This window comes from Rhamphochromis longiceps, linkage group LG13, assembly GCF_057381845.1.
Source record: "Rhamphochromis longiceps isolate RC_006_pf linkage group LG13, R_longiceps_female_GT1.1, whole genome shotgun sequence".
In the NCBI taxonomy this organism is placed as follows: domain Eukaryota; kingdom Metazoa; phylum Chordata; class Actinopteri; order Cichliformes; family Cichlidae; genus Rhamphochromis; species Rhamphochromis longiceps.
Window position 1 is genome coordinate 13719903 of NC_140569.1, and position 16262 is coordinate 13736164.

The 16262-nt window shown below is 38.7% G+C and overlaps 2 protein-coding genes across 3 annotated transcripts; one reads left to right on the plus strand and one right to left on the minus strand.

Moving 5' to 3' along the window:
- The first annotated feature begins 35 nt into the window (after positions 1–35).
- Positions 36–10000, plus strand: cog2 (component of oligomeric golgi complex 2). Of its 2 annotated transcripts, XM_085427823.1 has the most exons (18): positions 36–199; positions 1022–1183; positions 2813–2878; positions 2964–3044; positions 3162–3265; positions 3752–3860; positions 4464–4643; positions 4836–4960; positions 5377–5503; positions 5617–5756; positions 6525–6586; positions 6677–6828; positions 6984–7169; positions 7323–7395; positions 7526–7668; positions 8706–8845; positions 9063–9246; positions 9396–10000. In XM_085427823.1, the coding sequence occupies exons 1-18, from the start codon at positions 143–145 to the stop codon at positions 9492–9494; spliced, it is 2190 nt and encodes a 729-aa protein (XP_085283949.1). In that variant the 5' UTR covers positions 36–142; the 3' UTR covers positions 9495–10000. The 2 variants fall into 2 exon arrangements, with proteins under 2 accessions (XP_085283949.1, XP_085283950.1); XM_085427824.1 differs by lacking the exons at positions 36–199; positions 1022–1183 and having other exon boundaries at positions 2831–2878; positions 2964–3043; positions 3160–3265.
- A 1451-nt stretch (positions 10001–11451) lies between these two features.
- On the minus strand, positions 11452–15715 carry agt (angiotensinogen). The gene is made up of 7 exons (XM_085427826.1): positions 15595–15715; positions 13902–14356; positions 13388–13754; positions 12889–13013; positions 12634–12782; positions 12231–12387; positions 11452–12142 (listed from the first exon to the last, which is right to left on the minus strand). The coding sequence occupies exons 2-7, from the start codon at positions 14316–14318 to the stop codon at positions 11966–11968; spliced, it is 1392 nt and encodes a 463-aa protein (XP_085283952.1). The 5' UTR covers positions 14319–14356; positions 15595–15715; the 3' UTR covers positions 11452–11965.
- Positions 15716–16262: the final 547 nt, after the last annotated feature.

A 16262-nucleotide genomic window follows, 5' to 3' on the forward strand; every position in this document is an offset into this window, starting at 1 on the left:
TCTAGGGGGCGCAGGAGTATTATCTTAATCACTGTCTTCTTCGTCGGTGCGCTTGCCATGTTTGCGGAAGCTTGACTGCAGCTAGCTCAAGGCTGGTCGTCATTTCTTTGACTGTAGCTTCAAGTTGTGTTTTCTTATAAAAATGAATCTACCAAAGGGACCGGATTCTCTGTGCTTCGATAAGGATGTTTTTATGAAGGTAAGAGTGTGTAAATGCTGGTTAAAGCGTTACGTTGTCAAACTAGCTAGCATTAGGCTAGCTAAATGTCGATAGTGGACGTTCATTCTGATGCTCCTGTGTCAGTAAAGGTTTACCAGTCAGTAGATATGAATGTTTTTACCGAGCCAGCAGAGTAACCTTAAATAACAGGCAACATGCAGGCGTTTCTGCGTGAAACAGTCGACGCCTGAGGATTGCAGTTTGAGCACTTACCTGACACTTTGTTAGGTACACCTGTCCAAGTGCTTGTTAACTCAGAAATGTAAATATGTAATTAGCCAATCACATGGCAGTAATCCAAAGCGTTTGCTCGTGTGGACGAGGTTTAGACTTGGCTTGTTGAAGTTCAAACCGACCATCAAAAGGAGGGATGAGACTGATCAAAGTGGCTTTAAACGTGGCATTTCCCTACACGACCCTCTATACGGTTCAGAGAGAATGGTGTAAAAATAGAGAAAATATGCAGTGAACAGCTGATCTCTGGGTGAAAATTCCTCGTCGATGTCACAGGAGAATGGCTGATAGAGTTGCAAAAGTAACTAAAATAACCAGATGTTACAACCAAACTATGCAGAAGAGCATCTCTGAATGCACCACACACACCGGTGCCTTTCCTGTTCTTGAAATGAGTGGCATTGCAAGAACAGGAAAGGCACCGATCTTTCCGAATCTATGTTCAGTCTATCACCAGTCAATTAAGGCAGTTCTCAAACCAAAAGGAGGGCCAAGATGTACCTATCAAAGTGACCAGAGTTAATGTGTCATTGAATGCATGCTGCCTTCTTCCCTTTGTGTCTGCAGGATGACTTTGACGTTGACCAGTTTGTGGCTGAGTGTCGGAAACAGGTCCAGCTGGAAGAACTGAGAGAGGACCTGGAGCTCTACTACAAGCTGTTGAAAACAGCCATGGTGGAGCTCATCAACAAGGACTATGCAGACTTTGTTAACCTCTCTACCAACCTGGTCAGTTGTTATTCATGTTATCTAATGGCAGTAACTGTAATTTTAAATGTGTAAAGTTTAGAAACAGTAGCCAACAGGAGGATGTCCCTTGGTGTAATTTAAAATTTAACATAATTGTAAACTGCCTTGATGAAATGTAGCTAATAAATCAGTCATTATTATTGGTAGGTATTGTTTTATTTATGTAAATAAACAGAATGTATGTCTTGTCAGTTATTAGATCTACTCAATGATTTAATTTGTAAATTAAGTGATGGGAAAAATGGCCAAATCTGTAGAACTAATCAAGCAAACCTTTGCTGGTTCAACTTCGAAAATGTGAGCACTTCATACTTTTCTGTTTCAATAAGGAGAGGCCGTTGGGAACAATGATTTAGTAAGAAAGAGAATTGAATTGGCGTTTAGACTCTAGCCCATCATAGCAGAACAAAATCCTAGCAGTGTACAGGACCCTAACTAGAGGAGAAGATGAAGATGGAGGCTTGGATTGGGCTGTAAGTGATCAGTGTGAGATGGCAATGGGGAGAAGGCGGCTGCCTGAAAGGCAGAAAGATAGAAGAGCAGTGAGGTTTAAAGCACATTGAATGGGGACTGATTGGTGTGGAGATAGCAGGCAAGAAAATGATTGGATTAAAGTAATGATGGCTGTACTGAGTTTGACAGCGTATCAGCCTGAACACCCAAGAAAGCAGGCAGATGAGTGATTACGGATCTTACTTATTGAACTTGCATTCAAGTTTTTAACTTTTCATGCTTACTAGACTTCAAAACTTTGAGATGAAACTGTAAAACAAATCTTTCTTGGTGTATCTTTTAATGATTATTTTTAACTGGAAAATGTCAAACTGTATCCATCCTTTGAATTTCTGTGGTGCAGAACTTATCCAGAAAGATGAATACTCATTTGTAGTATGTTCATAAATTATTACACTTGTGGTTTAAAAATGCCAAAAGGTATTCAAGCCACCATTGATCAGTCACAGTCCACACAGCGTTATCGTCACAGGCTAAGTGCGCAAAAGTCTGCTGCGTCACAAAGTTGGCAAATTTTGGCAGAGCCAAACATGGGGTTTTCCACTTATAGTTGAGAGGTTTACCAGATAAGGCCAGTGCACTGTTTATTTGCAGTTTTTGCACCCAAATAATTGTTACTGTTCAGTAAAAAATAATTGTTACTGTTCAGTAAAAAATAATTGTTACTGTTCAGTAAGAATTATTATTTGGATAGTTTTGGGAGATCTTTGCAGAGTTTAAGATTATAATAATAAACATTACAAATATTGGTTGTTCTTGATTGCATTTGGCCATTTTTGAGTGCAGCTGGGGCTCTTGTGTCCTTCGCTGGCTTTTCCCATGCTGAATCACAAATTTGTTTTGGACAAAGTTTGACTATAAATTGTCAGCTTGTGGCAAGAAATCATAACAGGAATTTCCATCTTTTCCACTTTTTTTTTTTTTTTTTTTCCAGAGCAATGTATTCCGCAAAATATCTGTGACTTACTGTTATTAACAGTTATGAATCTAGTATTTGGTCTGTTAATATGCTTCTGAACAGTTAAACAAATCCTACAGTTTTAATATTCTTAAATAAAGCCTGGGCCTAATCTGACATCTGCTCCTTCATCTTAGGTTGGGATGGACAAAGCACTCAATCAGCTTTCTGTGCCATTAGGACAGTTACGTGAGGAGGTTATGGTACGTTCTTCTCTGAATAAATATACTTCCGACTGTAATTACTTCCTGCCACTGAGTACTTTTCTCTGGTTGCTATTTGTTGCAGAGTCTGCGGTCCTGTGTTAGTGAGGTGATACAGGCGATAGATAACCAGCTGTTGAAGCACGAGGACCTGCAGAAAAAAAAGGTTTGGCTCCTCTTTTTACGGTCAGACTTTATGCTTTGACCAAACTGTATTTTGTGTTAATTTTATGTTAAGCCCATAGCAAGCTCAGTTCTCCCTTTCATTGTCACCATCAATCAGGTGTGTGTGATGAGGCTGATTCAGGTTGTACGATCAGTGGAGAAGATTGAGAAAATCCTTCACTCACAGAGTTCCAAGGAATCCAGCTCTCTGGAGATCAGCAGGTAGAGAGCTGACATGCTAATCTAGTCAATCTGTGTATTACTTGGTAGATTGTTAAATTATATCTGAAATGATTAAGAAAAATTCAAACCAGATCCCAGGCATCACATCAGGAGTTATGTGCAGACGGCTCCCTGTTATAGTGTTTCCTCACTTGGCTCATGCGAGCCCAGCCCAATTTTTACTCTTTAAGTGTGCGCGTGTGTGTATGTGTGTGTGGGTGGGGGGATATATGTGTATTGAGAGTGTGGGGAGTGAGTTGGAGGGTGGGGTGGGCTGCTTTTAACTATGTAAAGCACTTTGTGCTACATTTTCTCTGTATGAAAAGTGCTTTATAAATAAAGATTGATTGATTGATTGATGTTTTGTTGAGCTTGGTCTTTGCAGGGACATAATGCTATCTTGCGAGTCAGACCATTTTCCATAGATCCTCTTTTTTTATTATTATTTTTTTTATTGTAAGTTTTTTTATTTTTCTTTATTCACAGCCCCTTGTTAGCAGGACAGATCCTAGAAAGGATTGCAACAGAGTTCAACCAGCTGCAGTTCCACGCTGTACAGAGCAAAGGCATGCCCCTGCTGGACAAAGTCAGACCTGTAAGTATTAATGAACCAATCACTTAGGGTGTTTGCGGACCTATAATTCATTTACTCTGGTCTGAATCAGTTGATGAGTTTGTAAACATGTAGCTTTATTCTGTGGTTTGGATATGTTCCCACAGAGAAAAATCAAAGTGAACTCCCAAATGTGTCACTACAACTCATGTGAAAAAGTTCAGTCTGCTCATTGGCCAGATGTGTCTGGGGTGGGAGCATAAAAGTAAAGACAGGAAGAAAGTGTTGTGTGAGAAAATGGAAAATTTACATTCATTTCACAGCTAGTTGCTAGCTCGTGCAGAGGTTTGCACATCTATAGTAACTTTCCACATCAAGAATACAAAGCATGCGTGGCTATCTGTTCATTCTTTAGCTCAAACTTGTAGCACACACCTAGTAGTTGGTCTGGATCGGGGTTAGATCACATTTACCCCCAAAACAAACTGCACTGGGGTTTGTTTGGAACATACTGAGACTAACTCTTTTCAAAGGGTCTCAGTGTTTTTTTTTTTGGGGGGGGTTGTTATGTCTGCACCTGAGTATGACTACTGTGTTCACACCTGCACAAAACGAACCGCACCAAGTGGGAATGTCTTCTGCCAGCGTATTGCAGGGATCACGTCTATGCTGCAGCAGTCTCTGGAGGGTCTGCTGATTGAGGGCTTGCAGACATCGAATGTGGACATGGTACGTCACTGCTTGAGGACTTACGCCACCGTAGACAAGACTCGAGATGCTGAGGCCCTGGTAGGACAGGTGCTCGTCAAACCATATATGGACCAGGTAAATATGACACACATACCTCAGCTTTTTGCGTAAATATGTTTTAGATATTATCTAACATGAATGGGAGCATTATTAGTTTATAATAAATATGGCAGAGAAAATTCTGACTTTTTAAAAAGACAGATTTCGATGAAATACTGAAAAAGAGATACAAAATTAATTTAATCCCCTGTCATGTTCTTTCTTTAGGTGATAGTTGAAGAAGTGGTAAAGTCCAGTCCAAGTGGTCTTCAGATGATGTACTCTAGACTTTTGGAGTTTGTTCCACACCACTGTAGACTGCTCAGAGAGGTGACTGGAGGAGCCATATCCAGGTATTAATGTTACGGGCGTATTCATCCAAAGCACATTCAGTGTCACTGCATTTAATATATGAACCAGGTTATGTGATTATCTTTACACCATTTTGGTAGCTATTTTTTTTAGTTAAGTGATGTCATTTCTTGGCCATATGCTTGGGGACAAATAAAAGGACATTTTGGGATAAATTTAAAGTTTAAGATTTGTGTCAAATAGGATATTTTTGTCCTAATTCTGAAAATTTGGGAGAACAATTTTGAAAAGCCAAAAAACAATATATTCTAATAGTTTCACTGAGTAGTGGCTTTCAATTTTTGTACAAAACTGATAATTTCTACTAGCATTACGAACACAAAGTAAGTCAGTGGCTATAATAGTGACTACTGAATAAAGTTTCAAAGCATATTTTAAATGTACCCTTTATTCTCAGTGACAGAGCTGACATAGTGCCAGGTTATGATTTCCTGGTGAACTCTGTTTGGCCAGAGATGGTCAAAGGCATAGAGGAAAGGTTGGCCTACATCTTTAACCCTGGAAACCCCGACATATTCTACGAGGTAAAGCTGCAGTGACACAATTAGACTGTGTATGCATGTGTATGGTCACATAATGCAAGGTTTGATTGTATAATTTTTTCTTGCGTTTCCTTTTCGTTTTATCATCTTTTTAGCGTTACAGTGTAACTATGGAGTTTGTGCAGAGGTTTGAACGACAGTGTAGCTCACAGGCCAGTGTGAAGAGACTGAGAATACACCCTTCATATACAAGCTTCCAGAACAAATGGAACCTGCCTGTCTACTTTCAGTTACGGTGAGTATTACCATAATACACTCAAACACTCTGTGTCTATTTTCCAGAAGAAGTTTGTCATTTTTATAAACATAAAGGGCCTTAACTGTTCAGTCATGTTCACAGTGTTACTTTAAGTATGTTTGTATATTGTATGTTTGTTACCCATAAGCTGAAAATCCAAAAACTTTTTAGGGAATTGGTTGAAGTAACAATTTTTTTTAATGTAGAATAAAAATCATACACAACTTTTAGTTATACATTTTTCTAACAATATTGATATTATATAAATAAAGATGTGTACAGCATGTACTTTTGAAAAAAAAATTGAGTCTTTCTTCAAGAACTTAAGAGAAATGTTTGGATTAAAATGGCAACCTGTCAGCAATTTTGGGGGATAATACAAGTTGGCAAATGGTCAGGAAGTTACTAAACATAGTCCATAAACATGCTGCTGGACCTTGGCTGAAAGGTGATTGATCTCTGTGGAAAAATAGAGAAGTTGTTTTTCAACCTCTTCCCACCCCCACAGACTCGCACACTGTAAAGCATACAACACAAATACACACACACATTCATCATTGCACGTCAAGAGAAAGATTAGGGTTCATGTCTTTATTTCACAACCACCACGGTTAACCTTTTCTGGAAAGTTGAAAGTTTCCATTACACGTGTTGTTGTTTCACGCTATGAGCACGTACACATCAGAGCTGATGCAAGAAAGAAGCTGATAACAGATTGATTGTCTTCTTCCTTCCCTCTCTGTGTTGCTAATTTTGTTTTTCCAGATACAAGGAAATTGCAGGACGTCTAGAGAATGCTATTAGTGATGGATTGGTGGCAGCACCAGGTGGATTTATTGTATTTTTTTAAATTGTATTTGAATTTTATCTGTTCCTTATACAGTACTTAGAGTAACTATGTATCTGCTTACGTTCAGCTGGCAGTGCATACCACCTGCAGGTATCTGAGGTGGTGTGGTCCTGCTTAGTGAGATGTTGGTCAGACAATGTCTATCTGTCACCTCTGGCACATCGCTTCTGGAAGCTTACGCTGCAGCTGTACTCAAGATATGCCAAGTTTCTTGATGAGGTAAACTTAAAATATATGAATGATTATTTATTTATGTGATTATTTATTTATTGATTATTTTATTTATTTATGAGATTTAAAAAAAATGCCAAAGAAGCCAAATTAAAAGCCAGTTGTTATAACCTGTTTCTCATCTTGATTGTTGTCTTGTGCAGGTGCTGACTAAGTCTCCGCCCTCTGAGGTGACTAAGGAGCCAACCAGGCCTCTGCCGAGCTCAGCTTCTTCTACATCTAGCAGAACATCACTGGAGGAAGGCGGCAGTGAGAGTGGGAGTCCTGCCTCCCTGTCCACCAAACAGCTGGTTTACATTGCAGCAGACATCCAAAAACTGCAGGAGCAGGTGCTCACAAACAAACTAATTACATTTTTATCTGTGTAGTTCCAACTTGTTTACATTTAATATATTACTGTTTAGCCTGATTTGCAGTTTCTTAAAGGATTTTCCTCTTTAGTTTCCTTTTTTTCATCTCACAATTGGCTTGTCTTTCTTTAGATCCCAGAGTTGTCAGAGATGGTCAGAAAGCGGTTTGAAGCCATTGGATTCAAAAACTTTTCTCTTGTGGAAGGTGACTTACAGTTTAGGTTCACTTCTTATGCAGTATTTCCTATCATTTCTTAAATCTCAGGTTTTTCCACTTCCTGATGTTAGCTCAAGTTGACTGTATGTGCATTAACGAGTGCTCTCCTCTATGTCAGATGCTCTAGCAGACTCCAAGGCTTCCCTGTCAAGCAGCATTCCCTCTCTGAACACTAGGATGACCCAGCATCTGACCGAACGCAGCTGTCGATTCCTGAAGAGTGCCTCAGAGGTTCCACGACTCTACCGCAGAACTAATAAAGTAAGAGAAGTTGCAATTATGTATACAAATGTCTTTATCCAATGTTTTCATAAGGTGCACTCTCACATATCATATCTTAGATGCCGTTGCGTTCAAATGGTTGTTTATGCAGGAAACACCATATGTAAAGTTCAAAATCTTATCTTGGAAATGCACAACATATTCAACTCAAAATTAAGCTGAATTAACAACCATGGGTAGATTTTCTGTTTGATATTCAAATCCCAGAAGGCTTTTATTGAAATGAATAACGCTTCAGTATGGGGCTGATTTGATTTATTGATTGTGTGTAAAGTCGTGTAGTCACTGAGCATAAAGTTTCATTATGATTTTGTTGTAAATTGCAGTTTCATCAAAAAAAAAAAGCAAGAGAAATTTACTGGACTTTTAAATGCTTTGACTTTATTTTTCTATTGAACATGTGTGTTCTTGCATTCATTCACCAACTTGCATGGTAATTTGCTGCAAGCCCTTTCAGCACATCACTGCAGTGCTGCTGGACTTTGCATAACTACATACATCTGAAATAGTCTGTTATTCTGATTAATCAGTCATTTCTGTGGCAATGTTGGCAGACTCCTTTATTATTAGTGATTGATAATTGTAGAGTGAATATCAGAACAATATCTGCCAAGTCTTTATAATCAATGTGATCCAAATCATTGCAAAATGAGTTCCACTTTGTAAACTCGGTCAATATATAAGGCAAAACAATGCTAATCTGAGTTGGTTAAAATATATTAAAAAGAAACTCATTAAATATCTCTAATTAAAGGTTTTTAGACATGTTGCACCTGTGACTGGTTGTTTTTTTTGTCTGATATTTGATCCACTATACTTGTAACTATGTACCAACTTACACTGCAATACTCGCACAACAAAGCAAGTGGTTCACAATAAGAGGCCAAGAAAAATAATTCAGTTTATATTAATTTATTTTTTACATTTGGTCAAAACAGTATTAAAATGCTTAATATAAAGCTTGTATATTGATTTATAGTATATAATATCATACTTTGTACCTCCTCTCCATGTAGGATATACCGGTGCGTGCATCAGCGTACATGGATAATGCCTTACGCCCGTTACATCAGTTACTGACTGATTCGACAGGGCTGGTCACCCCTCACACAGCACAAGAGTGGCTGCGAGTTTCACTGTCTGAGTGCACACAGAAGTAAGCATTACACATATCCACCACTAAACCCTGATACAATAATAGATTTGATGACTTAGAAATATGGCCTGTGATGATGTTACAATAATGTTTCTTTATTGCAACAGGGAGAATATTTCTTTCTAAAAGCTGGATTGTTTACATTTTATAAAGATTTTTCCAGCCTCAGCCAGCGAATTAAATTTGTTTCTGCTTTCCCATCTCGTGTTGTGTTCAGGTACTATGAGACCATCTCAGAGGTGCTGAGCTCAGTCAGAAAGATGGAAGAGAGTTTGAAACGCTTGAAACAAGCCAGGAAGGGTGCAGCCGCGACTACAACAGCAGGAGCAAATGGTGGACTAACAGATGATGGCAAGATTCGTCTTCAGCTGGCACTAGATGTGGAATACTTGGGGGAACAGGTGGGTGCTATTCCATGAGTGCACAACCACATGTAGTCCAAGTATGAAGACACATATATGAACATGTGACAAGCAGTGCACATTTATCAGTCAACAAAAATATGTTTTTAGAAACTCATGTCATAACTTTATACTGTTGTGTGCCTCAGATTCAGAAGATGGGTCTTCAGCCAACTGACATCTCTATGTTCTCCACTCTGATGGATCTTGTGAAGGAAGCCAGAGAGCTTGCTGAACAAAACCAATAAAACAGACTCTGCAATGACTGAAACACTGATATGCAGCACTTCACATCTTCACATTTCCTTGAGACTTGTGGAGGATAAAACTTGTCCGAGTCATGGGCTGGTAAGAGGTGGAAAATAATGGGAAGAATTAACGCTACTGGAATCATTTTCAAACATTTGTACCAAATCACGTAGTTCAATGTAAACTTTGGAACTAGGCTGTAAATTGTTGGCTGACACAGCATAGAAACTACTGCTGGAGCATCAGCAGTTCTGGTGTAGGCAAAATGGAGAAAAGGGACTGGATGGTACTATGATTATGTAATTTTATGTAACTACTGTATTGTACTTTCACTGGGCCAGAAAGTTGCATAGCAAGAGGCTCAAAATAAGTTACAAAGGGAGTACATTGATCATTATTTGGTGATGGATTAATCTAAGAGAAGTCTGTTAATTTGTCACGTGTGCAAAACAGTTGTATAATATAATATGTTTAACATGAAGGTAATGAAGAACTTTGTACAGAATGTTATACTGTGTGTGGTTTTATTACAAAGACACATTAGCAAGTTATACTTAATGGCCACTTTATTAGGTAAACCTGTTCAACTGCTCATTCATGCAAATATCTAATCAGCCAATCAAAATGCAGTTAACCTGCTGAGGTTCAAACCAAGCATGCGAATGAGAACAAAAGTGATTTCAAAAACTGCTGATCTATTGGGATTTTCCCCACATAGCCATTTTGAGAGTTTATAGAAAAAAATGTTCCAAAAAAGAGGAAGTATCCAGTGAGTGGCAGGTCTCTGGGTGAAAATGATCCCAGAGATCAGAGGAGAATGCCCAGACAGGAAGGCAAGAGTAATTCAAATAGTCATTCGTTGCAACCAAGATGAGCAGAAGAGCATCTCTGAATGCACAACATGTTCAATCTTGAAGGAGGTGAGCTTCCGTGAGCTAAGAACAGAAAACTGATGCTAAAATTCATATAGGCTCACAAAACTGGACAATGATATACTGGAAAAGCATTCTCTGGTCTAATGAGTCTCATTTTCTGCTGAAAAAAATCACATTTGCAAAATGAAATAGAAAATGGTTTCATGAACATGAAAACACTAAACTCAAATGGCCTCCACAGTCACCAGATCTCAATCGCTCAGTCTTAACAGAGCACCTTTGAATGGTGGAATGGGATGTTCAGAAATTCCGAGACAAATCTGCACCAGTATGGACAATGGAAACATTCCTCAGAGTAATATTTCCATGGTCCATTTTGACACAATAGCACCTTGTTGAATCTATGCCATGAAGAAATTAGGCAGTTCTGAAAGCTAAAAGGGGGTCCAACCACATACTAGCTTGGTGTAACTAATGTAGTGTCCGGTGAGTGTATACGAGTCATTGTTTTCACCGCATGCATGCTTATACTCAGTGCTACCAATAACGCTGCAGGACCATAAACCTTTAATAAACCGCAACATTATTACATGCACAGGAAAGCTAAACGGGAGAATAACATTTGTTTTTGTGAATGCTGAAGCAAGTTATTCAAACCCTATAAATCACAGCCAGCCTTCAGTAATGCTGACATGCATGTGCATTATTTTCACTCATTAACTAACGTATATAATTATGTGTAAAAGGTGATAAATAATTGCTAGTACAGTAACCTTATTTTAAGCCATGCCTTATAACATCTTAGTTACAAATTTGCTGAGATCTACATTAAAATTATTTTTGGGATTATTTTCAGTAGATTTTCTCACTCTGTAACTGCTTTTCTATTAAATCCACAACCTGTTCATTACTTTTAGTTACATGGTATGGTGATGGTACGAGAGGCTTATTCCTAATACTATAATCGTTTTAAGCACAGAATGTATGAGAATAAATATGATAGTCTGGACTTTCCTTACCTGTTTAAATGACTTCCCACAAGTCTCACAGATTAAGTAGGTCAATTGAAATGCTGATTAAAAACCAGTGAACTTTGTTTGCCTTTGGAAACAGATGCTTTATTTCAGCAAAACCAAATCATAACAAAACAAAAATAGACTCTTAGTTACAATATACAACATGCTAGCCGTGCATCACAGACAGTCGTGGTTACTGTACTTCCTGTACTCTGCTGAAAAATACTGTACAGAACTCTGCTATAATAAATTTTACAAAAAAAACTAATTAGGATTTTCACATTATGCTTGAAAACAACTTAAAGTAACATGTTTTCATAAATACTGCAAATCAGAGCCATCAGTAACACTGTTAGATCCTTATTCCGTGTGAGTACACTTAATTCCTCATGCACTGTATGTGAGAATTATTTCAGAAGGAAAACAAATCTATGATTTTAAACACAATGTCTGCAGCATGAGAGATTTCCTGCAGAAATGAAAGCTGTAGATGATAAAGTACGTTGTAAAGAAATAGTCCTGGTATGTGGGAAATTTTTCATGTCAGGGGGGTTTGTTCACTTAAAGCACTATATATCATTAGACCAGAGGATTTATGATCTTGCCCAGCATAAGGATGGAGTTAGAATTTCCTTCTACAACAGAAAAAAAGAAAGGCCTGTTAATGGACAGCTTCAGAGGGACACCCTCTTCCTGTGTCTGGTCCTGAGGTTCTGCTCCTTCCTCTGACATCTCAAACAGCACTTTGTTGATGGCCTAAGAGGAGACATGAAGGTCTATTAATGTCTCATAAATATACAGAGAGTGATTTTTATATTATGACAAGCTGACTACTCAGGCTGACCTTATCTATGGTGAAGGGTTTGGTGTTGCTGAGTTGGCCGAAATCTGCCTCGGAGCCGAACAGTTCGGCCTCGATTTCAGGATTCACGGTAGTCAGCAGGTCACGCAAATCAGTCACAGAGGACATAGAGAACTTGGGGAGTGACAGCTCCAGGAGACTGGAAGAGGGAGACAGAGTTTATAATGAGTGTGTTTTTTGTTTTGTTGTTGTTGTTGTTTTTTGTTTTTTTAAATTTTAACAGTATTGGACCTGAACCTAAAAATCCATAGCTTTTTTTTTTCTCCTATTTTGATCTTTTGAGTTAAAAACAGCATATAGGCACTACGTTTCTGTTCAAAAAAACAACAACCGTTCAAGGTCAAAGTTTATTCTAAGTCTAGTACTAGTAAAGTTCAATAATCACCCTTCCTGAAGGTTTTGGTGCCAGTCAGAAATTATGTCTGCGCGCAGCTTTGACTCCACATCACCGAGTTTAACCCCCTCATGAGGCAAGACCAACAACATGTAGGAGCGTTTGCTCAGAGACAGCTTCACAATGGTGCATTGCCACGCCTTCAAAATAAAAGAACAAAAATATTAGAGTCAGGTCGCTATGACTTTAACAAGCTAAATCCACCAACTTGTTATTAATCTTTGTTTCTTAAATACAAAGATTTACCTTATCGTTGAAGTAGTGATACTGACCCGTGTGGGTCATCAGTGGAGCCATTACTGTAGTTGTTTGATCCACATGAAACTCCTTCAAGGTCGTTTCCTCTGGTTGGAAAGCTTTCTTCCAGTTTCCTAAAGAGACAAAACCAAACACAGATTCGAATTTTCTATATACGATAAAGACATTTTTAATGTGAGAGATTTAAGCAAAAGTCTGAGGAAAGGAAATGCTCCATGATGAAAAGGCTGAGACTGTGGCCCATCGATATCTCTATGGTACAATCAGCATTGTTATTTGTGAAGTTTGGCATCTGGATCAATGCACATAAAGCTGGTAATTAGAGTCACGATTAATAGAACTGCAAAAAGTTATATATTTATAGATTAGTGCCATACATAATGTACCAGGGTTGACAAGCTGGTGTAGGCTGCAGAAAGCTAGTTTGAACTTTTAATTGTGAATTCTAATCTACGTACTTTGTATAATCAACTTAACAAAGACAGACCTTGGAAGTTGAAGGAGGTGATGAACAGAAGGTTACTGGTGGCATTCAGATCTTTGAAGATGTCCTTCACCTTCCTATCTGACGTCATCTCCACAAAGCTGTTGACCAGCTGCTCTGCTTCCTGAGGTTTGGAGAAGTCCACACCTCGGATAAACGACGTGTCTGACAAGTCCTGTGTGCCTTGAATAAAGTCCTCGGACAGCTGAGCATCCTGACGAGTGAAGGCCCAAACCTGGGTAGTGATTTCATCTCTGGGTCCATCGTCCACTAGAGAATTAATGCCCTGCAGGGTCTTAAGAACTTTGTGTCCATCCATTAAGGACACGCAGTCCTTTCCATCAGTATCCCTACTCAGGCCTAGTAGAAGCTGGATAGAAAGAAATGAATTGAGGTTGTTTACTTCTTTGTAGAGTGAAAGTACAAGACATAATCAAATAATCAGATGGATGGTCAGACAGATAGCCTAGGCTCAGCAGGTTCTACTTCAACAGTGACAACAAAAGTAAATAAATACCTGGAATGAACCGGCTGTCTTCTTGGAGGCTCCCAGGTAGAAGGTGACCAGGGATCCAAAGGTGTTGACTGGAGATAAGAGCGTGTTAGTGCTGTGCTGCTTGCTGCTGAGAGCCTGGTACATCCTCAAGCCTAGAACATTTAATAGCACTGCCAAAACTGCTGTCCTCTCTGTGATGTTTTGCCTCTGTACATCAACTTTTGATGGATCCCTGTGGTCTGGTGTCAAGACTTCATTGTCAAGGGGAGCCACAGGAAGTGTCTCCAGAGGCTTAACCGTGGGGGCCTGCAGGGACTCACAGCTGACATTCTCGGCAGCAAAAAGATAGAAGGGGTGAACGTAGACTCGGTTGGCTTGGCTTCCTGAGAGGCAGCAGTATAGTAGGAGGACCAGAAGAGGTGACCAGAGTCTCTGCATTTTACCTTTGGTTGGAAGTTACCCTAAAATAGTTGTCTCTGTTGGTGGGGGAGACACATATTTAGTTAGTTCAACCTCAATCACCTCAAGTATAACTGACCATTTTCTGTATCAGCCTGGTTAGGAGAGCGCTGAGTTTGACGTCTTCTGGGAATGTTACGTGACTTTTTCAACAGCTTTCATCACAAATCAGGCTCAATCTGGTTTTCAGCTTGTATATGATTGGCTGGCAGGAACACTGGATGTCAGAGATTGATTGAATTCTTTGTGCGCTTTCTCTCCTGCTGGTCAGTGAGTGAGAGCAGACATTACCCTCGGCAACAGAGGTCGCGTAGATAATGAAGACGTGTGTGTGTGTGTGTGTGTGTGTGTGTGTGTGTGTGTGTGTGTGTGTGTGTGTGTGTGTGTGTGTGTGTATTTGCATATGTTCACTGACCCAAATAAGATGGGAAACTTTGTATCCTATAAAAATTTATCTTGCAACGACAGGTACAAACTTAGTGTGCTTAAAATAAATAAAACAACTTATTTATATGTTGTTACTAACTTATTTGTGTGTTTACATAACAAGTCTATTAAAAAAACCATATAAAAAAACCCAAAACACATAGAATGAAAGAATCAATAGAAGTACAAAACAAACTTTCACAGCTGTATAAATGCATAATTTATTTTATAGGTCCAATTTTACTGGACAGCTTTCAAGTCAAGTGACAATTTTCATTAATTCTTTCAAGGATTAGTCTAAAAAGCTGTGAAGCAGAGTGACTTTGGTAAGTGCTCTCTTATGCAAAAATAGGACTTTATCCTTTGACTTGAACATGCATAAGTGTGGACTGATGAACTCTTAGAAGCGGTAAGTAAACACTAGATTTTCATCTATTAGGACATGTAACACAGGACATGGCCTTGGTCCCTGATCAATAAAACCAGTGCATTCGATGTTCCTATACACAACTAACCTATTGTGTACCTGCTTACCTTATTACAGACGTGGTGAAAATATGGGCTACTTCACGACTTATGTTATGAGGTTCAGATATGTGAATAGTTTTCTTGAAAATCTATTTTTCATAAAATCTCTTTCTGTATATAGAAATTTTCAGAAACAAATTTCAATTTAATTTCAATTTCAAACATTCTTGCTTTTCAACACATTTAGTTTTTAATTCAGCAAAGCACTCTGGAAAAAAAAATCCCTCCTCATCTTTAACAGTTCAAACTACCACACAATCAAAAAGCAATTACTGAAATAAAGAAAAAAAAAATCTCTTACCAGATGGGTCTGCCGTTGTCGCTGGTGAATGAGGTGCTAAGTGAGGTCCTGACTCCTCTGCACTCTTACTTTAACCCACCCGGCCAGCTGTGTGCTCCCACTCTAGTTACTGATTAACCAAAGTACCATTGAGTCAGTCAGGGGCTCTCCTGTCATGACTCATATCCTGCTTTGTACAGACAGCGCTTGAGATATAGATAAATAGGTTTGAGAGTAGGTTTGGGAGACCACCCAGTGGCCTTTTATATAATGACTTTAGGAGAATGGTGCAAGAAAATCCTGAATGGGGTGAAAAGGAGAGCTCAACTTCTATAAAGAATTGGGAAAAGGAGGGATAAACAGTCTTGTTTCAGTTTGTCACCTTTCCAGGGTGATTCACTGAAAAGTCACCATATTGCACACGTATTTATTTGTATGGGGGGATATTGTGTTCTGTATTGATTACGTATGTTCTTTGGAGTTTTTGCTCAACCTAGACGTCAAAGAGGAATTGAGGAAACAAGTTTCATTCAACCCTTTTAAGATTTTCTTGCTTTTTCTTTTTATCATAATGGATCATATGTCTCACATTATTCATTCCATATAATGCAAATTTCTTTTTTAGTGTACTTTTAAAATAACACTCACTAAGCCAGGTTAACAGAGAAACTCTGCGGACATCTGTGTAA

Coding starts and splice junctions, on each gene's coding strand:
- cog2 (XM_085427823.1), top strand. CDS start 143: ATGAATCTACCAAAGGGACCGGATTCTCTGTGCTTCGATAAGGATGTT. Junction 5,757..6,524: donor CCTGTCTACTTTCAGTTACG/GTGAGTATTACC, acceptor TTGTTTTTCCAG/ATACAAGGAAATTGCAGGAC. Junction 7,396..7,525: donor AAACTTTTCTCTTGTGGAAG/GTGACTTACAGT, acceptor CCTCTATGTCAG/ATGCTCTAGCAGACTCCAAG.
- agt (XM_085427826.1), bottom strand. CDS start 14,318: ATGCAGAGACTCTGGTCACCTCTTCTGGTCCTCCTACTATACTGCTGC. Junction 13,755..13,901: donor AGACAGCCGGTTCATTCCAG/GTATTTATTTAC, acceptor CTTTCTATCCAG/CTTCTACTAGGCCTGAGTAG. Junction 13,014..13,387: donor CACCTCCTTCAACTTCCAAG/GTCTGTCTTTGT, acceptor TTGTCTCTTTAG/GAAACTGGAAGAAAGCTTTC.